Source organism: Ambystoma mexicanum, chromosome 14 (assembly GCF_040938575.1).
Source record: "Ambystoma mexicanum isolate Mex_15411 chromosome 14, UKY_AmexF1_1, whole genome shotgun sequence".
Classification (NCBI taxonomy): Eukaryota; Metazoa; Chordata; class Amphibia; order Caudata; family Ambystomatidae; genus Ambystoma; species Ambystoma mexicanum.
The window spans coordinates 210,142,263-210,166,571 of record NC_090940.1 but is presented as its reverse complement, the minus strand read 5'-3'; the positions used below and the strand labels follow the sequence as shown (position 1 = coordinate 210,166,571).

Sequence of the window (24,309 nt, the reverse complement as noted above, 5' to 3'; positions counted from 1 at the left end):
TTGAAGATCTAAATGAAAAGCACTTGGAGAGGGGGGGGGTCAGTCACGTGATAGAAGAGATCGAGACACAGCTGAATCTCCCACCAAGCGCCAGGCGACCCAGACAGAGAGAAGTTTCAGAAAAAGATGGCAGAAAAGAAAAAAAGAGAATCAAAGAGTGAAAACACGCGAGAAAATAGAACACCAAAAGGACCATGGAAACGGCTAAAAGCGACGTTAAAGCCACACACCGAGAAATAGCAATCATCAGGAGGTGGGTCCAGAGATCCACCCCCTCCAACGAATGATCAAGATCATGAGCAAGAAACCACAACACAAGATTTTGTATCCATGGCCTCATGGAACACGAGAGGCCACCAGCACCTGACAAACCTGGAGAATCAGGATCTTGGGGCGTATGATATTCTATGCCTTCAGGAGCACTGGCTAACTGAAAAGCCAGCTTTAGACGGCTTTGAAATTGCATTTTTCCGCCAGCATCGAAAGGCCTGTTTGGGCGACCGTCTTCAGGGCTCCTGATAGCCATAAAGTCGGGGGTCGGAATAGTAAGTGTAAAAACCATAGTGGAATCATATGGCATACTGGCAGTTCTAACGACATGGGCCCAGGAAGAAACTCGAGGAAAGGGACCTGAAAAAGCAAAATCGCCCTTATAACAACGTACTAGAACCCGGAAAGAACCATGACAGCAGTTTTCTGTAAACAAGTAGCCAAAATAATCGATGACATCATCGTGGAAGACCCGCTGGCACACATAATCTGTGGAGACCTAAATGCTAACTGTACCATGGATAAGGGGACAACTCTGCTGAAGAAAACGAAATCCCCAGCAGAAGAAAGAGGAACATCTTGGATAAGGCTCATGAAATCGAGAAATCTCCACAATGTGGCAGCATTGAAATCTTGGATGGTAAAGATTCCCACATGGGAAAGGGGTGTATCCAGAGCTAATATTGACTATTTCTTCATCTCCCATAGTCTACTGGCAAGTATAGAAGACTACTCGGTTACCAAAACGCAAGAAAGCGACCACAATGTTGTGGCTATAAAATGGAATTCACGATCTGTACTCCAGAGGTACAACAATTCAATTGAATTGAATTGAACAACCAACAAACCCGCATTCGGCTCACTGCAGCAAATATTGAATGCATCACCGAAAAGTCCAAAATTGGTATCCAGGCACGAGGAGATAAGAAGCAAAGCCCAGACTATCTACCTCTCTTACTCCAGTATAGGATGAAGCCGCAGGGTAAAAACCAAAAGCTACGACAAAATATACATACTTATGACAAAGAGGTCATAGAAAGAAAGAGAACCTGAGAAAACTGAAGAGACAAACTATCAAGGAGAATTCGTTAACAGCATGGAATACACTGAAACAGGAAAGCTCAAAATACAAAACCTGGATACGAGGTCATAGACACATAATGTATCAAAAAGACGCAGAGGAAATGCTGCGCACCCCAAGTACAAAAAAAAAAACAGTGATTTCTGGGCACTCATCAATAAACCAGAGAAGAAGACTGAAAATCAAATAGTAAACGCAGTGAGTGAAAGAGCTTGGGTGAAATTCTTCGAAAATTTGTTTAAGGCACAACCATATCAAATACCGAGGGCTGAAAATCCAGTTAAAACGCCTTGGATCGATATTTCGTCAACTGATGACATAAAGAACGTCATAATGAAACGAAAGAAATCCAGAGCACTGGGTCCAGATGGATTATCCAATATGGACTTAAAACAGAATCCGGAGATTTGGGCTGCCTTTATCAGTATCCTCTTTGAACAATGTAGACAGACAAGAACCCTCCCGGCGTCTTGGGTAAGTGCAGTGGTGGTGCCGATTTTCAAACGTGGGAACCAAGAAGAACCGAGTAATTACAGACCCATCGCCTTACTCGACATAATAGGCAAAATCTTTGCAACGCTCCTTCTGACCCACTTTCGAAACTGGGCCAGATCATCACGGGCAAATGACCCCTTTCAAATGGGTTTCTTGAAGAAGGGAAGTACAACAGTCAACATCTTTATTCTCAACTTGATAAAAGCCAAGGTCAAGCAAGGGGCGCCAACTGTATACATGGCATTTGTGGATTTGTCACAGGCCTTTGACAGAGTGGCTAGGCGGATAGTCTGGAATAAACTGGAAAAATTGAACTGTCCGGGGGGGGGGGGGGGGGGAACTGCTAGTATGTAGAGCCATCACAGGGTCTAACACCAAGCTAAGAGTTTGTTTAAACAATCAAGGCCTTTTGTCGCAAGAGATACCGGTGGAGCAAGGAGTGAAGCAAGGTTTTCCTCTGGCCCCGGCTTTGTTCATCGCTTTTTTGGGGGACCTCAAAGAGTCGGAAGAAGCAGTAAGAGCCTTTCCACCGAAGCTGGGTAAGGATAACATATCACGCTTAATGTATGCAGACGACTTATTACTAGACCAAACCCAAATCGGCCTAAAACGCCAACTTGCAAACTTGGCGCAATATATGGAGCGGAACAACCTGCAAATAAATAAATCGAAAACGAAAATACTGATTTTTGGGAAAAGTGCCAAGAAGATCCAGGCGGGTTTCAATTGGGCATTGGACAAAGTAGAAATCGAAGTGGTCCAAAGTTTTAAATACTTAGGAGTCCACATCGACCACTCGGCAAATGAAGTAACAATGCAGGGGATTCTATGGGGGAAAAAAAAAAAAAAACTTGCGGCCCAAATGAAAACCGTAGACCGAAAATATGGCAAATACTCCTTAGTCCCAATGATAGAGTTCTATAAAGGGAAGGTGGTGCCAACCTTGACCTATGGCATGGGAGCTACTCTGAGCATGGCAAAGGACATCTGGCGGAAACTAGAGAGCCATATCTGGAAAACGGTCCTAGGACTGGCCAACGCTACCTCAATGGCACCTATCAGAAGAGACTTGGGTCTACTTTCGCTAGACGCGACAGTGGGGTTAAACGCTATGCAACTCTGGAGGAACACTCTTATACAAGACAGCTTGCCTATCCATAAGATACTCGCTGACGAAATGACAAACCGTCACTTGGATATCTTAAATAAATGAACAGATAACCAGAGAGAAAAGCTTACTGAGATCGCGTGCACTGAAGAGGATCTAAAAAAGAACCCGAGAGTGAAATCAAAATTGGAAGCTCAGGATTGGATAGAAACCTTGGAAAAAGCCCAGATGAATAAACTGACTAAAGATCTCCCACCAAATTTCAAAAAATTAAAAGAACCAATGGGATACTGTAACAGATTTCCAAACAAGCAACTCAGAAAACTGTTCATGAGGGCGCGCTTCAATCTCCTTCTGACACTTGAAATCCAAGCTATCAGGAGACAAACTAATGAAAAGGCCTGTCGTCTCTGCAACCAACCAGATGAGCTAGAATCGATAAAACATCTTCTGATATTCTGTCCATACCTAAGGAAAGCAAGAGCCACATACCTGACTAGCCTGTGCACAGATCGTTCGGGAATATTAGAAGATGCAGATATAACATGGTGGAACAGGCTGATGTCAGGGGAGAAAACAAAATGGACTATAGCAACTGTAAAAATCTTGGAAAGTGCATTTGAATTAATTTCCTCAAAAACTTCGATGATGACCGACCACGAGGTCCCTGATTTGGAGCATGGACTTTAACAGGGGAGATTGGACGGCCAGGGAGAAACCGTCCCCAGTTAGAGCTTCAATTGTCTGACTGTTGTATCTTTCATTTCATCGTGTGGCTCTTGTAAGATGACCAGCATCACTTTTGTAAAAATTGCTAAGGCAATTACACAGGAATAAATAAAAAAAATTAAAAAAAAATAAAAATATATGTAATTTGTGCCCAAAGGGCTTTATTAACTTTTCTGCAAAGGTTATGTATTCTCACAAAGCAATCAATGAGACACAGATAAAAGTGGCAGTTTCAAGTCAGTTGAATTTGAAGCAACATCTTAAGGACATCTTAAACAAGTGAAAGGTTGGCTTCTCCTTCGAATTGGAAACATGTAAACAAAAAGCCAATTCCTGGGTTCAACAGTCAAAGTCTGGGTCCCCTTCCCCGTTTGACCCAGGAGATTGAAGCCACTCAGAATATTTTGTGCCTTTGCCACTTCTTTTCAAATGTCCGGAAGTCTCTTCTTCACTTGTTCTCAAAGGTCTAGGTTCAGTGTTTGCACTGATGCCCATGACGAATAACTCCAAGGAGGATTAAGGTCACCGAGCATAGACCAAGGTCTCTACCTGGTCTTTAGTAGGTTAACTGGGGTTTTGGAGAGAGGGATTTTAAGTTCTGACTCGGGGGTCCTCGGTCTTGTATGGCTTTCCAAAAAAAAGAGCCATGAAGTTAGTTAGACCCATGTGTCCAGTCCCTGCCAACCTCTTAAGCCTGAAGCTGTGGAATTCCTCCCACCTCCGCCCCATGCATCACTAGTCGATGGTGATACCCAAACCCCGTGGTCACACCCCCCCTCTATAATCATTAGAGGCGGCAGCACACGGCCACTATGCAAGTCTACATGGGATCTCACTGAAAGCTTTTCAAGCTCACTTGAGACAGAGCAGAGGTAGCAGATCTACAACAGAGGCTTAATTGTATGACAGATCAATGACAAGTCTTCAATCACTCTTCCTTCCCCCAACTAATCTATTCAACCGTTAGCCTACTAATACCCTTACATTACACACAAAGATGATGCATTCCAGATAGCACCATTCCAATAAAAAGAACCTAAACTAACCCAATCACACCTCACTGCATGACCTGCTACATCTTTAGCCCCATGACATGTAGCCTACACAGACCAGTGCCCCCCCCATGCCCAGCATGGCCATCCAATAGAGCTTCAATTTCAGAGGCTATTCACAAATTGCATCACATTAGACTACTTAGAAACTCCAGTAGTTTTTGCATGCACTCAACATCACAAGACTGCGCCCACTTCTACTTCTACCGCACTAGCAGTCCCAGCCAAGCGTCGTTTTTGACCAAAAGGCTGCTAAACAAAATGGCAGCTGTAAGCCAATCAAGCCCAATTTACACATTTCGTTTTCATTTCTCCTTTATTTAGACACAGTCTAGAATTGAAGGACTTGAATTAGGAGCAAACGGGACTGATAGATGTTGATTTTGTAGTTGAAGCTGTAGGTATTGGACACACACACACACACACACACACACACCCCCCCCCCCAAATTGGGCATTAGACACAATTGAGCATTGGGTGTCAGACATGGTGTTGGGATTTCGAAGATGAATGCTATTTTGGGATACATTCAGCAATTATATTATACATGGTTGCTCTTAAGTAATGATAACAGACTTGGTGGGATGTAGCTTCCAGTCAACTCGGCCACCCAATAGTGGTCCTTTTGTTCGAGTTTAAGAAAAATGATTGGGAAAGGTGTAATATTTCTAATTGAGAAAACTGCTTAGACCAAAACTTGTTGCTGGCTTGATTCGTTTGGCCGGAGTAATCCCATCTAAATTCAAATAATTTGCACCTTTACTTGGGATCAACAACGGTTGGCAGTTGGGGATTGACTGCCAGTTGCCAGCACCCGTGTTCAGGACTTGCTCCTGAAAAGACACGTAGCAGTGCGCAGTCCTGACTTGGAGCCGCTTGTTCGGTACATATGTTGCAATGCACTTGCACAACTCGCCAACTAGTCAAACAAGTACCACAGACTGGACTGTGTCCACGACTGATCAATACGTAGAAACACAAAGAAGGACATTTAGACAAGGCAACGTTCGGCTGGCTACATGCACAAATTTAGTAACCACTGCGAGATTATTTCCAGTTCAAAGCTAACCCAAAATAAAGCTACTGTTTGTTCTAGTTGCAAAACCTGAGGTAGCATTCGTTTGTTGTGCTTCTGTGTAGTGCACATAAAGGATGAACCCTGAGTGATTATCTTAAATGAAGCCATCCTTTCTTTTTTCTCATTCCTCCTTATTGCTTCACTTTCCACAGCTTGCTGAAAACCCCATCTGTACCTGTTCTTTCACATCCTGGTGGCAGGTGAATGTGTTTACAAACGTTGCAGGGGTTGAAATTAAGACTGGATGCGCAGGCGTTAAGCAGCTCCTGGGCACCCAGCATTAACCAGCCGTTCTGCAAATCTAACCTCCTCATACCATGCACAAATATAGGGCCCGATTCATGGAAGGTTTTCCTATGGGATTGCACCATTATAAAATACCTCCATCAGGCCCAAAATGCTGTTAATGTGTGCATTACCCCCTATGCTTTAAGGGTTGTATAGATACATCCTTATGATTATAGATTGTTCCAAGCACACAGAGTTAAAATCACATAGGTGTGTTCGGCATCAGTCGGCCTGGGGAGTCAGAAGAAGTTCCTGCTGACGGGTTGTGTCAAGCAAATAGGCTCTTCTAGGTTACAAGCGGGAGCCAAGTAGCTCCCAGAACCTCTCAATTTCGAACCTTGTATCGCATCAAATCAACAAAGCTAAGGTGTGGAAACCGGTCTCACAAAAGTTAACGCGATCTGTGGCCAACTACTGGGAGATTAAGACGTGGTCCTATTCCCAGCAGGGACGTAGCCAGGATTGTCTAACAAGTGGGGAATGAGGCTAATGGTCCTATTCCCAGCAGGGACGTAGCCAGGATTGTCTAACAAGTGGGGAATGAGGCTAATGTAGTCGGGCCCACCAAAGTGACATTAACATCTGTAAATGCCCAGAAAGCGCTGCTGAGTGGGCATTTACAGAGGTTGGGTGGGCCTTGCCCACTCAGGCCCTTCCCGGTCTACAACTCGGATCGCCCAGATCAAGGCCTGAAAACAGGAGGTGATGTGGTGCATATGAACAAAAAAGTAATATTTAGGAAAGCAAACATTTTCAATTCAAATGATAAGCAATATGGACAATGCAACCAAGCACGTTCACTAAAGCTTTATTTAAAATAAAACCGAAAACAAAAATGACAACAGAAGAAAAACACGATCTGTACAATTGAGACAGTGACTGGGTATTACTTAGTTCGAGGAACGAATGCAGCAGAGTAAGGAAAAGTAACCACCAAAAACCAGAGGCCGATACAGTGCGATAAGAACAGTAAATATGCAGACAAAGAGCACATTTCAGAGGCCAGAAGACAGAACAAATGGTAGTCCACCAGCGACAAAATCCTGAAACTCACAAATGCATGAACGATGCTCCACCCCGCTACCTTGTGGAGAGAACAGAAAAACGTCTACACTTCCTACTAGGACTGCGAATGCAAAACTGTCTAGCAGTACCTAGGTTCAAATTGACAAAATCTGGTGGAAGCCGTTTCCCGGTCAAAGCAGCACACCTATGGAACTCCCCCCCCCCCCCCCACTTCCTTGAGGGCGGATCAAACCTTTCTGAACTTCAGGCTTCACACCATTAATTGGCTCAGAGATAAAGACCACTATTTCATCCATGGACCTCCTCCTCTAGGACTTCATCGCCCTTTAGATCTAATTGTACATAGATATTGTATAGCTCATTATATGTTGAACTCTCACCTTGTAAATTTTGTAATTATATACTTTTACCCTATTTTGTATGTACTTAGCTGGCACATAATCTGTATTGTATCTGTAAACCCATGTATAGATCCGCTGTAAACTGTGTAACTACAAGCTGAAAGTATTCATGTTTCTTTTTGATCGTCTGCGCCCCGATCCCCTTGCGTCTGGCGCGCATTACAAATAAATAAACAAATTGCCTTTTACTTTAGTTATTAGTTGAAACGTGTTGGCCAACTCACCCGGAACATGCACACTTACCTGCAAGCCTTCCCAGACCGCCGTTGCCAAGTCCAGCATCTTCTTCCATTTCCTCCAGCTCTTCGATGTCGAGTCCAAGCTGATCGAACCAAAAATAAAAATAAAATAAATAAACATTTGGGACTGTATTCTTTAGATGTTATTTCTAAAGGTTTACTATCAGGTCAACAGAGCCACACTGTGATTGGAGAACAGACAAGATTGTCCGCTGAGATTTGTTTGTGGAGGTGTAATGGTCTTGCTCTTAAGAGTGTCATTGCTGCTTTATGCTTTTAAAAAAAAAAATGTAAATGGACGGATACGTCACAAATATTTACTACATTATCTCATCAACAGAGGTGCAGGTTTTACTCCATTCTGTGCACACCTATTAACTTGGAAGTTAATATTGTGGTTAATCTCCATGCACGTCACATTTTGTGGACTTTGGGACATCACAAAAGTAGACCCCTACAGATGGATAGTTGGGTATAGATGGATTTGGGAAGGGACCTGTAAGCTGTAAGCAACAGCACAAAGGCCATTACGGGTGTCTACAAATGGTTGTAAACATTTTTGTGGACAATTTATAAGACTTGATAAGGCCAGACTTGAAAAGGTTTCGCTGTATACCAGTAAATGACCATTAGCGAAGCACACCGTTCTTTTTGCTCATGTATCTGAACAGTGCATGTAAAGGAACTTTGATGCAGAACTGCGGCTCGCGAAGTCAGACCATATAGAAGATGCCAGGAGTATACATTTTTACATTCGGGCAGAGGAAGTTTAAAAGGTGGACGTGACCCACAAAAGGAGTACTGTGTCCTGCACTTCCTTACTCAAACTTTCTATGATCTAAAAAACAAAAAACACATCAAGAATTCACAGGGACAGATATACTTTTTCCTATTGGGCACGCATACAAACATTTTGTTGATTTTCTTAGAAGACCCTTACCAGAATCCTATAAGACGTTACATAAAGCCTACTTCAAAGGTCAGAGATTTTAGAAGAATGCATATGTGGATGTCACCAGCCATTTTTGTATGTCACCAGCCATTTTTGTAAGGGACGGGTTTAGCATTTTACATGAACATTCTCCAGAATATAAGTAATTAATAACTGTTTTAATTACAATCAAGCCCCATTACGATTACCCAGCCCTCGGTCTGGAGAAAGGCAAAGACAAACGTAAAAAGGTAGACGGAAGATTTTCAAGCATATGGCGAGGTCTGAAGAACTCTAGCGAACAAAAAAAAAGGGCAAGGCACGGTCAGTGTGTGGGCTTCTTTATCAAACATTTGAGAGACAGAACACGAACACAGACCAAAGCACAACAGTTAACAAAGCAGAGACATAACATTATTTCTTGCATGTTTCCAGGGGTTAAAATGTTAAGTTGCAAGCTACTATCTAGGTATAAAAAGTCACTTACTGCCTCTATTCTCTGCATGTTGAAAGCACATCATTTACTCCTCACCAATGGCTAAAGTGCTCATTTTGCAGCCTACATTTCAATGTCCTTCTTGAATTGATGCGTTTTTAAGCATCCGATCCATTTGCTATAGAAGGCCTTTATAATTGCAAGATGAGTGAACAACTCTGGCAATTAGAGGTTCCCCAAATAAAACTAGGCCATTGTAATAATTCTACCCTCCAGGCATTTCCTAGATCAGCAAACTGGTGTGTGAAACATTCCCTACACAAAACATTAAAGACGGACTTCCAAAAAGGCATCCGAAAAGTGGGGGCGGGGACATCAAGTAAAGCCATTTGTGTTCTCCCATTTAGTCTGAAGAGATGGTCCATGTGGCCATTGAAAGGTTGTGCTACTAGAGCGAAGTGTGGTTAAAAACATAGTAAAACAGTGGGGCCACCAATATAAAATACAAATTCCGTGATTTTGGTCGATGGATTATTGTCAGTAAAAAATCCAGGGGGGAGGCTGGGCGGGGGTGACGGAAATTCGGTAGAAATCAGATAGAACTGATTATTATTAGTGCTGTTTTGCCCTGTGACCCAATGAGAGAAGCTGCTCCAAAATAAAAGGAGCAGCAAAGATTGAGGTAGGACTGAGGAAAAAAGAATGTGCTCGACACCAGTCACAGCTGGAACCAAGTGTTGTCTTCACAGTAAGATTACTGCAAAGCACAAACCCAGCTTTGGAGCTGTATATAGTAGGATTTTCCCAACACAAATTGATTAATTGGTGAATTTGGTGGTCAACGATAGGCGGCTCAGTAGATTAGTGCTCTTGTGTTTCTAGCCCTAGTTGAAGAGTTTTTCACCAGTAAGGTCTCCAGTTCCTTGCCAGCATTTTCTGTTCCCAGTCTGACAAAAAGGGTGGCTTCTGCAATCGCAGTGATCCCTCAGAGAGGGCAACCTTTTCACCTAGGTACGGTGGTTCTAAGGTCCACACTTCCTTTACTGTAGTGTAGGCTATTTTACAGATCTGGGCTGGTTTTCGCAGCAAGCGCGGGGAGATATGACGTAAGTATGAGGTGTTCCAGATTAATCTTCTCATGGGGTTACACGGTTTTAGGTAGTGGGAGGGTAGCGATTGGGAAAACTATGCTAGCACCTGTGTTAACCCTCAGAAATAAATGCTTGATAGTTTAGTATGAGCTTGTTTGGTCGGGGTACCCTGCAAAATAGAGGGGTGGGGTTAAGTATGCTCACCATTCAGGAATGTATGTGCAGAAGACATGTCAGCCACGAGAGTTCTTCAATGCAGTCAATCTTAAGGTTCAAGTGCGGAGTAGGCTTGTTTTATAAAGAGATACCTGGGTCATTTAGGAGCACTGCTAGAGGCTCCAGGTATAGATGAAACGCCACCAGAGGCAGGATGGCCCCTTTATAGATTCATCATGTGACTGTGGGGCCCGCGGAATCCATCAAGTGCGATCTGAATTCCCCATTCTACACTAATTGGCATGTCTCAAAGGTGAAGGCATACCAGTAGGATTAGGAGTCTGTATATCCCATCGTTTTGACAACCAGTGTGGGTAGTGTTTGGTTGTCCACATCAAACACAGCAGAGGTCCAGGAGACCCGAATCCTCTTTTCCAATGACGAGCAGCCCCATCGAAGATGGCCTTAATGGTGGCTGAACCCAGATTGATAGATCTGAAGCATCATGTATTTATCCACTTGTTCATGAAATTGTACGCTTGTAACCAGGTGGTAGTTTGTGAGATTTGGCTATTTTGTTGTTAAGGACAGGATTAAGGGAATTAGGGTGATCCGTTCTGCGTTGATTTGAAGGAAAGTGAAGGAGCGATTTGCTGTGGATATAGTGGATTATCAAGGCAGTGAGAAGTAGGCGGTAGGTTTGCAAGGATGCTGGAGGATTCAGAGGCCATGATGGGCCTGTATTTTAACCATTCATCCATTTGCCTTGCAGTGGATTTGTGGTTGGGTCAAGTGGTCAGTGCATGGTTTAAAAGGTTTCATAGTTTTTGTCATAATATGTTGGTTATGGCAATGCATTTCACTACCGATTGTGGGAATGGGTGTTCCAGACGAGGAATGACAGCAGTTTTAATGGCTGTGACAATGAAAAGACTTCCAATATACAGTTCCAGTGAGTCAGATTTGAAGTACTAGCTTTGGATCATGTTTGAAGTGAGACTATCATTTAATCTGGGGTGAGAGTGGAGTACTCTAGCAGTGCATTTCTGAAGGCTAGGATAACCAGTACAGTCTGAACGGATTTCCTGAACTTCAATTGGTGCGTTTATGCTCTGAAGCCCTCAAGCACACAGTTTAAAGTTTCGGGCCTATGACGGCAAACCTCTGTGGACGGGTATGTTCCTTCTTCAATTTACTACGCATATCGGTCGCTTATTTGTGGACCTCTGATTTCATGCCGAGGTGGACCAGGTTCACCAATTCAGACAGGCATTCAGTTCCAATATCCCACACTACTCTATGAATAATAACTATGCTTGAATGAGATTCTGTACTCTACAGGTACCCCATGCAAGGACTTCCGTGCAAATGTTGGTTCTCGTTTTTAGCATGTTCAGTATCGCTCGGACTCCGAGGCATTGCTGGGGTGGGGGGGGGGGGAAATGAGTGAGCTAAAGCCCCAGGTCTTTTGGATGTAGCCCCCCGAGAGAAGCTCAGGGGCTACAAGGCTAGCTAGCCCTCAGTACACAGTCCCAACATCAACGTAGCCCCGGATCTTTTCCAGAACTAGCAACACCAGTCGGGCTGAAGGATTCTGGGCCATCTGTACTTCTAGGGGGACTTCCCTAGTACTGCAGGAGCATGCTGTTGCACTGGTTGAGCTGGGACAGGACCAGAGATGTGGTCTGGTCCACTCAGAATTCCAGGTTGCAAAGAAATTCTGTAAAACAACAGACAACCTAGAAGTGGTACATGTGTGGCTCAATATATACACTGGGCGAGCATGGTTGAGAAAAAGTTGAGCTATTAGAAGTAATAGACATTGTGTTTAATTTTTTTTAATATATGTTGGACATTAGGTTGAGAATGCCATCATGCTGGCTTTGCTACTCCAGCTGAATTGCATGTGTGTGCTGTGTTCATGTCGTCTTAACTTTGTTTATAGAGGTTTAGCTGATATCTGTGTATACATTAGAGATTGATGCTTTAATGTGTATTAATGTATTATTGTGATGTTGAATTTTGTATGTTTGTGTGCCTAAAGATTCCAATTGAATAAAGGCTTTGAAAAAGGAATTCCAGGAGTGGCAGTATAGCCATCAGGAGTAGCGGATAGTTTGCCTTTTTTTGAAACTGCAATGGAGAGGACTGAATATGAACAGGCACAAAATTATTTCTGGCCCGATTTGATGGCGGTGGGTGGAGGTCCTAATAAGGAGGGTGATCATTATTGGGGAGTTCGATAAAATAACAAATCTCTGTAAAGGATGAAGCAGAGGCTGCTCTCTGCCCTCCATCCCTGCATTCTTGTGATGTAGACCGATTTGTGTTGCAATGTTTGTCCTGGTCCAAATCGGATAAAAATATGGAGGTCAACCTCATAACATTTGAGCAGTAGAGAAGGCATCTTGGAGGGAGGCCAACGTCTTCATGTAGTTGTTGAGGTGAATGGTGGTTAAGGGGGATTTGGCACAGACCTCCGTCGAGGGCTGTACAACCGCTAAACTAAGGTGGGACAACATATCCAGACCAAAAGCAAAGCAAACCCACTCTTACAATATTTAAATGGGAGAGAAATGAGGCTCATCTCTAGGAAGGGGATGTAGACTGACAGCAAAAGGTCCATTTAGCCCACACTTACCCATAGAAAGGTCACACCAGAATGCTGATTTAATCAGCTACACAGACAGACCTCTTTTAGATAAAGTACTTTAACTAAAAGAGGTCTAAAGTACTTATTTATCAACAGAAAAAGTGAATATAAATACCTAGTGTATTATTCAAACAGTAACACAACACAACACAACACACCATTATTATTATGCAGGTCCACAACCTGGTGATAGGCCCATTACATGAAAGACAAGGAGTGGGAAGAGAAGGCAAGGGAACCAGACATTACAACAAAGGTAAAATAGACAGTGTTCCAATGCCAATCTCAACAAACCCACAGAAGTTCTAGACCTCTTGGGCATAGTATTTGGAATCCAGAATAGTTTAAGGCGCGAGAGAAAACAATCTAAAATACAGTCTGCGTCCACCAATAGACAAGATACATGGCAGCAATAATTACCAAGACATCGCTCTTCAGGGAACATCGGGTCACCAAAAATAGTTGGTGTAAACATGCATTAAGAATTGCAGAAACATGCATTAAGAAGAGCATGACTTAAAAATTCATTGAAAAAAATTCTAATGACATGTTAGAGTTAAGTATCCACCTAATTACTTTAGGAGAGTTTCAGGCGTAGAAAGCTCAGGTAGAAATCAACCTGGAAAAATAAAATTGCTAATCTGCGTATGTGGAACAAAAGGCAGCCAAGTCACAGTTCTCCCATACCTGTGTGGTTTTAGCTGCAAGCAATCCCAGTTTTGACAAGAGGAGACCCCAATGAAGAGTTCCAGAGTTCAGTTTGACAACCTGGAACCCCAGAAGAAAATGCAGCACAGCAACAAAAAAAAAGACAATTGTGGTTGAGACCTGCTCGAGAATAGTCTCAAACCAGGACCACAGGGACCCTCCAAGAATAATCAATAACCTCACAACCCAGAAGTAGGTACTCACAGTGTTTGCTTTCTCGGGATGGCACAACACAGTAAGTAGGAGGCTTTTTTTGCAAGTGTGATTTACAGGATGCTACTTTCCTGGCACTTGAACCCAAGGCCAAGTATGGCAGAAACCAAAGACCCTTGCTACAAGGCAGAAGGAAAATTAGTGGTGAGGAAGACCCCAGGACGGAGAGGAACCCGATTAGGTGACTCAAAGGACTACAGAAGGCTGCCCACCAGCAGAAGATGGTTCCACAAATAACTATATGGAGGGTGACCCAGGATGGTTTGTGGGGGCAGACGAGGTGAAGTTTGGGGGGCAAAAAAGAAACACCCTTAATGGTGAAGGCAGAGACCAGCACCAAGGTATACACCTTTGGCCTCAATATGGTGGGAAGTGGAAGTAACATGGCCAGGAGACAGTCCCAGACTGAAAGGCCTCACCCAGTAAATAAAATCGGAAGGAGGGCGGAGAAGGCCCAGGTTGGATGCCCAGAAGCCAAAAACCCAAATTGGATCAGCCAAGGACTCTTCACTTAGCCAGTATGACCAAATGTTGTCTTTAAATTGCAGCAATGGCAGGAAAACCTCCCCAAGTCAAGTAAATCTAATCTTCCAAAGATTCCAGTAATAATAATGAGACTAGGCATAGGGTTTCCCCTTAAAAACCATCACCCACAGCCTATGCCAGCCCACAAATCACAACAGGTGGTCAAGGACAAAGTCAGGAAGGCGTACCGTCTAGTTGGCTCCTGATTCAGCTACTCAACAGACCACTCCCAAAGGATGCGATATGGACAGCCCAGGAACAGAGTATGGTCCAAACAAACTCAATATGGAGGCTGTCTCACTGAGCTCACAAAGAGCCCAAGTGGGCAGAATGTCCATTTTAGGCCTATCTAGTAGTTGCCCTGAACAAACTGAGCTCTTTAAACAAAATGGCCGAAAAGATGATTAAAAAAAACATTGATACTGTGAAAAACCAGAGGGCGTTTCCCAACCTAGTCCCCGGGGTTCCGTACTCGGGTAGCCAGGGAAAGGCCATCACTTTTGGATCCACACCCTGGGGGTGGACAAGTGAGGGAGGATCACCTAGGTAGGGAAGTCGGGGAGAATCATCCAATGGTGAGACATGGTATCCCCTTTTTCCACAACCGATCTAAACCCTATCCCAGCTTATTTTATGGGAAACTACAGCTCCCATTATGTCTCCCCACTTTACATTGACAACAGTACTGAGCCGAGGAAGTTAGGAATGAGGTCAGAAAGATTACCTTCACTGACTTGCATTGGCTCAGTCCCTGTAATGAGGCCAGACAGAATCAGGCACGTAGTGCTAACAATGCACACCTGCCACTTGTTAACACTCCCTGTGAGAATAAAAGGTGGCATGCACAGGCACACTCTGAGCGTGTCTGTGCACAAGAAGGAACGGCTCTTTTGGGGCTGATGCAAACCAGGCTGTGGAAGTTAGAAGGGCAAGGGGCCAATTGGCAGTTGCACGGATCAAGGGAGGGCCAGGTGAGAAATTCACACTTTGGGAAGCCTTAAGTGTTCCAAGATTTAAACCGAGTGAGCGGAGGAAAGGAATCTTCAAGTTGCATGAAAGCAGCCTGTGACCCTCCCAGGTCAATGGCAGAGTTGTGGAGAAGCAGAGGAGGCCTTGGTAACAGCCTTGACTGCTGCATGAATAAGATGAAAGACCAATTCAAAGCAACAAAAGTCTGGCTTGTGTCAAAAGCAAAAAGTAACTGCAAATCGAAAGTTGAAGGTTGCGTGTGTGCCGATAATATGCAAATGGAAAGGACAATTGCTGAATCGTAAAAGGAAAGGATACAAAGTAACACAGTGGTCATGCGAGGCAAAGTCGCACATTCAAAAGCTGCTGGAATGTTATGAGAGTTGAGAAGTATTATAGTGGGAACCAAAGGAAAGAAAGTAACTGCTATAAGGAAAGGAAGATGAATAAGAGAAAAGCAAAGTGTGTGAACTCCAAGTATGCCAAGAGGTCAAAGTATATGTACTTTGAAAAAGGCCCAGAGGGCAAACTAAAAAGAACTACAAATACCAAGAGGCATTGGTGAAAAAGAAACACCAAGAAGCATTGGTGTTGCAAGATGAAAGCACCAAGGTGTCACAGTAAAGGGAATAAGTTATTACTAATGCTAAGGTGTTGACGAACTTAAAGTCCAAGAGCAGTATAAGAACTACAAGTACCAAGAGGCATTGGTGTTGTAGGATTGTGAATTGCAGAATTGTTGAAAGAGGTTGAGTGGTCCTGCAGGTTCGAAAGTCTGCCACAGTGAAAAGATACCCAAGAAAAAACGTGGGGAAGGGAACCCCCACGAAAAAGAGACAGGCTGGAGCCCAGCAGAGGGAAGCCTGTGCAGAAATTAGAAATTGAGAAATTGAATCTGAACAGAGTATTGATGACAATGCGGACAAAGTGATTGAACTACCAGAAGTTTGAAGCCCAAGACTGAACTGTTGAACTGTACCAGTAAGCCAAATTGTGCAAGACTGATAGAACTGTGCCGTCCACCTATTTAAGAAACTCACCTGACCCTGTGAGTCTGAATGTGGGGAAAGGAGTTGTTACTTAAGACATTCTGACATTTCTTTTGAGACGTGATTTTCCTTTTGTATTCCCATAACACATTTGTCATTTTTGAGAAGGAGGGCAAGGTTAGGTTTTCTTAGTATAGGCCTTTTTATTTTGACTAGACTGACTGTCTCGCTTGTTATTTGTTTAATGGTCGAGACTACTCCCATTCTAGAGTTAGGGCCAGTTAGGAATTCTACTGACTCAAACAACATACTAAATGGAAGGTTTTCGAAACTTGTATCCATTGTGTCAGCGTCTACTGCTCGATACTATGCCTTCCTTGCAATACGCTAATGGCTAGCAAAATGGTCCATTGGACTAATAAAGCAGTAAAGTGTTATGCACCACTGTTGGATCCAAAAGTAAATTGCAACTTCCACTATCCTACCTTCTTAAAACCAATGCAGGCTAGGTATTAACCTAGGGCACAAACGGAGTGCCTAAGAAGCACAACTGGGACTGAGAGACTTCTGGGCAACTCTTGACCATACACAAAGTGAAAAAGTGTTGCAATGGCAGGGGGACTTTTAGCCCGACTGCCCACTAACAATAGGTCAGAGATGCAAAAATAAAAATAGGGGAAAAGCAAAAGTGACCCCAAAAGGTGATGCTAGAACTCAGAATTGGAAATTATGTCTTAACAGTGATGCTTGATGGGAATTGGTAAACACTAACTTGGCATCTCCCAACTTTGATAAATGATCTCAACCAACAGAGTTCTACCTCAAGGTTGAAGAATATGGCATAGTCATGTGACCTTTACAAGAACGCCAACTAGGTCTAGTGCGGCCAATTGTCATTGGAGCAGAATTTTTATAACTGTTTATTTCAATTAACTCTATATTTTAAATTAAAGTTAAGGTGATTTTGTTTCTAGAGTCTGGCTGATCCAGAACAATATGCGAGTGATTGCGAGAGGTTAGCAGTCGTAGTAATCTTGCTGCTGAAGTCTTTCCTAGCCAAACTTGTAAATATATGATTCATATTTACAAAAACTTTGTTAGAGTGACTTGTTTAATTGACAATAACATTATATAGGCATTTAGTGATTCAGAAAATCATCATGGACATATACGAGAGATGTAAAGCTCATTGGCCATTCTTATGTTCCCAGAATTATCCATTCGTATGTTCCCAGAATTATTATTAATATGCAAAACAGCCAGAACTCCATTGGTTTTATTGGTGCCACTACTATAACTGGAGTTCTTTCTAAGCAACATACACTGTGCTAAGCAATCACATCTGTTCAAATACACATAACATGCATTTTTGTAAACCATTGCAAAAATGAAGGTGTTACCTCCAGAAAAGTAAAGGTTAAAAAAATGAAGCATCATTTTACAATGTTAAAAGCATGCCTATAAGCACAGATTTCCCACAGGTGGGCACTAAAATGATGTTCAGAAGCAAGCACTCCTTTCCCTCGCAGGCCCCACATTTCAGAGGTCTGTGGCCGCCCAAAAGGTGCCAGCATGAAACAGATCATAGAGAAGTTAAAATGGCAAAGAGTAAATCTAAATGCGCAAGTGCACCAAGAAGCCTCCGAAGTGATATCCAAACCCATAGAAGGGTGACAGGAAAATAGTCTGTGTGCCAAAGGGACGAAGAAAAGTCTGTGGTGGCCGGTCAAGACATCTGTTCAGCCATCTTTACAGAAGCTGCCCAGTGCCAAGCAGGCTCATGGCATCCCTGCTGGGTTTATCATGTGCCTTTGACAACATTCTGTCGCATGCACAATACTACCAAGAAAACAACTGCAAAGTATGCCACATATTGCATAACAGTTTCGTTTCAAAATCACCTTTCCACAAATTAGATTTCAAATACAAGGGAGGACTGTTTCTGTGAAACAGTGCCTCAAACACCAGCAAGAATACTACGTCTATAACTAACAAATATCAAAATGTTACTATGTGCTGTACATTATAAATAACTAAGGAATTAACAAATAATGCTGTTGCTTCCAACCCAGGAATGCTCAGGAACGCCCTTATCCATTACTCCACCATGAGAATGTTCAGCTAAAGGTTCCATGAACCTTTTGTAACTGTTTTTACTACACCAACCTGTTTATGCCGAGGCAGAGTCCACAAATGTCACTTGTGATTTTGCCATCTTTTAATGGCGTTCCAGCCCAAGGGATTGGAGGTGAAAGAGCTGCAGCAGGTGGCAACTTGCCTCATCTCATTTATGCCCCCTGCTAACACCAGAGCTGTACCCATGAGAAGGAGGTTTAGTTCTTTTTAATCAACATTTTTTAAAGATGCACTTTACCATCTGCATACATTTCATATGTAAACTTTACCATTTGACAAGACCACGTGCAGAAATTTAGTTATGCTGCCTTGAACATTCATAGTACAGACCAGTCTAGGTGGGTGCTTCTCATGGGGCGACAGCAGGCAATGCGGGAGAAACCGCACATTGGGATTGAAACCAAAATTCCTCCTTCCAACTTTCCCTCACTTGGTGTCCCGTTGGCAGACCGCGTATGTTCCGATTGCTTCCTCTAAATGGTTGTACTCGGACATAACTGAAAGTAGGCAATTGGCATCACCGAGTGCCTCCAGTGCGCTCAACTGAAGAACACACCGCCTTCTGCAAATCCTGGGCCACAGAGAGCTGAAAACTCTTTCAACTATCACAACATAGAAGGTAACAGGCTTGAACTAATGGAGTGGAAGCAATACCTTTCTAATCCCCTTCAGCCTTAAATGCGTCCTTGTGTTATGGAGCCAAATTGGGACATGGTGGTAGTGAAGGGGTGTTTGACCAAGGGGCACAGTCTGTTGAAGGGAAGGAATCTGGTGAAGTGGTGAAGGTCCAGAATCTGGCAGAGGTGCATTAAAGTAGGGGAGTGGGGAAGCGAAGGATTTTTTAGGGCCTAGGGCAGCAGAAAGCCTAAATATGCCACCGACTGTCATACTCTCTGGACCGTGAAATAGAAGAAGGGAAGCAGGTTGGTTGTCAAAGAGCTGGAGGAAGTTCCTTTATATCAGACTATTCCTCTGGACGATCATAAGCCTGATGGACAATCGGAGGGAAGGAGGATCTTTGGTCAATTTATAGATCTGGAGTAGCACTACTTTATTTCTTTTTTTAATTGTGTTAGGTTTTAATGATAAACCGTTTCACAAACAGAACACAATTCTGATTCAAATCTCATTATACAACACAAAGAATGGACATTAATACAGTATATACATAAGACATTAAACAAAACAAGATTATGGTTCAAATAAATGAGTTAAACATGAATAAAAGGCACAAAAGGAGCTCTGTTGGTTCAGGAATATCACCTATATGTGCTAATATTTCTTTTTTTAAAGCAATATGGGCACTAGACAGCGATCATTGAGAACCTTTCATCATTTGTTTTCCACCCATAAGTGGTCTGAAATCACTAGACGAGGGGTGAATATATTTCTCAGAAAAGAAAATCACTTCTGAAGTAAGAAAGGACAGTGTAAGATCAAGTAGCAAAGGGTTACCATCTCCTCAGATTTACAAAGTCTGCAAGTCCTCTTTTCTTGATGAAGCCATATTTGTGGGCCTATCACCTGCAATGTATCCAAGTAGTCTAACCTAAACTTTAAAAACCAATATCTATGGTCATGAGAGGGTGCATTAACCAAATAAGGCAGCTTAGAATTAGACCCTCATCAAGTACTCTCAATAGAGTTTTATATCTAGAAGGATACCCCTACTCTCTAGCAAATCCCACTCTCAGCTTTTTTTTGTTATCCAACTCTCAGAGCCAGGATCAATAGCCACCACAACCAGACAACGTTCACAGTTGACAAAGTTTTCCGAAGGATAATCCACATTGTCTCCGAATACATCACCCAATTTATGATATAATGTGGTCGCCTTATCCTTCCCGATTTAAAATTAGGGCTGCAGTTTGAAAGGTGGACCACCAGGAATTGAACCCTAGCTACAGCATCATTGCAATTTGTAGAGACGGAGCAAGACCAAAAACAGACCGCCATATTTTTCCTCTCATTAGCCATTTCCTTATCATGACTGATAAAAACTCCAATCCATGAATACATGGGGTAACCTTAGCCTAAGGCAATCAAAGGTATTAGTGAAAAGGGACAGAATTTTGCCTAGATTGGCTTCATCTGAGTGATTCAGTCAATCCTTGCCTGCAATTTTTCTTTAATTAATCTTATATGGTTTTTGGAGGAAAATAGAAGCCCAGGTATAGTAGGGAATTAACCTGGCCAATTCTCTTCCATCTGAAGTCCTTAACTTCGATATTTTATTAAAAATCAAATGCAGGACTCAGAGTTAATTACCAAGTAATTCTCTAAAACCTTGCTCATCAAATCAATTAAAGTGATTGGTCTATAACTACGGGGAGATGATCCAATCCCTTGGTTATAAATGGGGACTATTATAGTCTTTTTTCCAGGAGGCCGGGATTCTTACACTGTGCGTTACCTGTCTGAAAATTAACAGACTGTGTGCCCATAAAAAACAATTCCTTTCAAGACCTGGTTGGGCACTCCATCAGGGCTGCACACTCTGGAATGTTTTAATTCCCCCAAGGGCGAGAACCACGTCTTCAAAATCAAAGTTCAGTATCCAGGGCATCCGAGGGCACAACAAACTCCAGAGCAGAGCTTAGAGCAATGCAAAACCTAGTCAGAGTCTGCTACACAATTTGCTTGGCATGATCTTTGGCACCCTTCGTGGCCATTCAACAGCCTCCATATACCCCGGTTATCAAGGGTAACTAGCAATTTCATCATGTTTTGGTTGGCCTATATGTAACTTGCATTTTATGCCACTTTTTGTAACTATGCGTGACACGTCATAGCACTAGTTTATAGACTTCAGCAAGGCAAACAGTCAACAGTACAAAGTTTGGTGAGAAGAAACCGGCCTGCATTCGTCACATTTATGATTATGTATGCTATTGCAACGAAAACAAATGATAACGGTGATCATCTTGCCCAGGCTGTGGATAAGATGTTTCATAAAGCTTGTGGGACCGTTTGTGCTGAAGAGGGTTTTGGCCGACCAGTGACATTGAGGTTGGCTGCCTGGGAGTTGGGTGAGGTAATGTGACAAGGGGCTGAATTTTCTCAGGATGGGTGTAGATACTTATGGAATGTATAGGTTTACACTCCAAACACAAGATATGGTCAGCATCTTCCAGACCAGAAGGATAGGTCATTTGCTTTAGGACGGATATCCCAGTAGCAAGCACTACGAATCCTGTTACACCGCCATGCAACTGGGTCTTTTAGTGGTGAATCATGAGCTGATAAGGATGGCCACTCGATAGAGTGATGCTACTAAGAGGAACATTGCAATTTACAACAGAGATCCGGTTTCCTGGGTGGACACGCTGGTGCTCATACTCAAATGCCAGCATTAGCCACCACGCCATTGTCTGCACCAGCGATAACCAACATGTAAAGCTAACAACCCCATTTCGATTTCACCCTCTTGAACCCATTGCTCATTTAAAGACACTGATGGTGGTGGACTCCGGATGCCAGTAAAACATGCCAAGAATAAAAAACAAAAAGAGAAAAGAAATTAAACGGGTGTAAAAACCACAAATGATTGTTTATCCCCACAATGGATCAAAGGATGCTAAATATATTAAAACCAGCATATTTTAGCAGGCCTGTAACAAAAAGGAGCTGCTACAGTAAAGTTGCTAAGTAACTAAGACATCAAATGCAGAGGTTCAGTCATTCGGTGATGTCCACTGCTGGGACCACAGCCCTCTGTTGAGCAGACACCAGGGACCAGGTTATCCAAGGTTTCCATTTGTGCAAAAATGAAGAATATGCACTCACTGTTGTATTGTGTTGTGTTGTAGCTTGGGTAGTTTGGAGTGAGGTAAACACATTTTGCCTGAACCCAAATAAGATACAGATTTCTGCAATGGCTTGAAATGATATTGCCCACTTTTTCTGTCAGCATGGGGGATGGGGGGTCTGCAAATAGGGGTTACTCTGAATTTAGCTTTGTACCATGTCAAGAAACCAGAGCACACAAACAGGTTGCTATTTTCATACAATCAGAAACAAAAAAACTAAAATAAATGTCGTTCGTGTTTTCAATACGAGACCCCGCAAATACTGGACAAAAGCGGTCTTTCTGTGTTACTCGGAAAACATGGTATAATATTTTGCCCCAGTGCAAAAATCATGAGCAATTTACATCGGGGGAAAACCCTGTTGGCCCCATTCCATACATAAGTGCATTTGCTTCACTTTTAGCACTGGTGCACACGCTTGATAATCCGGTCCCAGGTAGTGATCCAAAAGAGAACTAATAGTGCAAGAGGAGTGCACAACAAGTCTCACAAAAAGGTTATATTATAATTTATTGGTCCTTTAGTTTAACCCTTCCCATCTCAAGTTCATCATCGTTATCGTCACCAACCTCTGAACAGTGGATTAATAGAACTCTCATTGCACAAGTATATAGACTAAGACTAATGGAAATTAAAATAGCTGTAAAGCACCAGAAGAAAGAAAACTATCTACAAAAAAAAAAACAAAAAAAACACTTTCAATGAACAGATTGAAAACGCAGGCAATAACAGTACAAAGCGCTTAGGTTTTTACCACTTTCTGAAAACTTCAAATGCCCTTACTCGACCCTTGTCACCTGAAAGAAATGACTGACTGGGTCCAACAGGTTTCCACAGAAAAGGGCCCGTCAGCAAGGAAAAATATAAAAAAAAAAAAATGTAAAAAAGAAAATATATATAACTGCTTAACCACAGTTAAAGGATAGTTCTGGGACTTTTTTTTTTTTATTGTCCCTACGGTTCGGCCATGTGTTTTTAAGCATAAATCGGTAGATCGTAGAAAACTTTCCTATGGACCTTACCTGACTTTTCGTCCATTAACGCACTCGAAAACATCCGCCATTTTATGATAATCCTATCATTTCCCCCCATCGCCCTGGCTCACCTGCTTTTGCGGCACTAAATCAAATCCCCCGCCCCTGAAACAGACTTGATCAGCAGTGTCGCCTTCTATAGAATCTGGAATATATACATGTGTACACTACCACCTGGCCTCAGCCCTTGCAAGTATATTATGGTATTATTTGAGCATGGAACTAGCTTTGGTAAGCAACAGAGCGCTTTACAAAAGGCAGTCAACATTACAGATGCATAACAAAGTGCGTTTCAAGTGGTAACAGAACAAATATACAGCGGGGAAATGATACAGAGGAGGGGTAAAGCTGTGCAGAGTGGCCGGGAGGAGGGGGGCGGACGGCATCTACCAAGTCAGGTTGCGCAGGAGGAGACACCATGGCCTAAGTGTTGAGGGGGAGAAGCGACTCCTTGAAAAGGTGGGTCTGGAGTTCTTTTCTGAATTGTAGGACCCGGGGAGCGAGTCTGATGCAGACGGGGAGAAGGCTCCAACGTCTTGGGGTATAGGCAGAAAAGACTTGTTGTCAGGTCCTTTCCCTTTTGCAACGGCGGATTTAAAGTCTGCACGTGTCCTGGCTTCTGGTGGAGTGTATATGCACAGGCCTTACAGCAAGAGCACATAGCCATGTGCACACATTTGGCAAGAGCTATAGACTTTGTGAATCAGGGCATGCACACATCAAACATTTTGTTCAACCTGCACGTGCATGTTCCAGGGAAAAAAATAAATTCTGCAAAACTGACCCTATGCGTGGAAGAAACTAGTCCACCTTCAGATTGCAGCAGTTCACACAACTGCTTTCTGATTTTTATCACTCCTATTCATCGACTGTGCCATCTTACTTACAACAC

At 42.9% G+C, this 24,309-nt stretch overlaps 1 protein-coding gene across 1 annotated transcript in view; it reads right to left on the bottom strand.

Moving 5' to 3' along the window:
- The window catches only part of PYGL (glycogen phosphorylase L), a 270,105-nt gene that overhangs the window by 158,203 nt on the left and 87,593 nt on the right, over nucleotides 1–24,309 (bottom strand). The window contains exon 4 of the mRNA XM_069638952.1: nucleotides 7,772–7,850. Within this exon, the coding sequence (XP_069495053.1) occupies nucleotides 7,772–7,850 (79 nt within the window). The remainder of the gene's footprint in view (nucleotides 1–7,771; nucleotides 7,851–24,309) is intronic.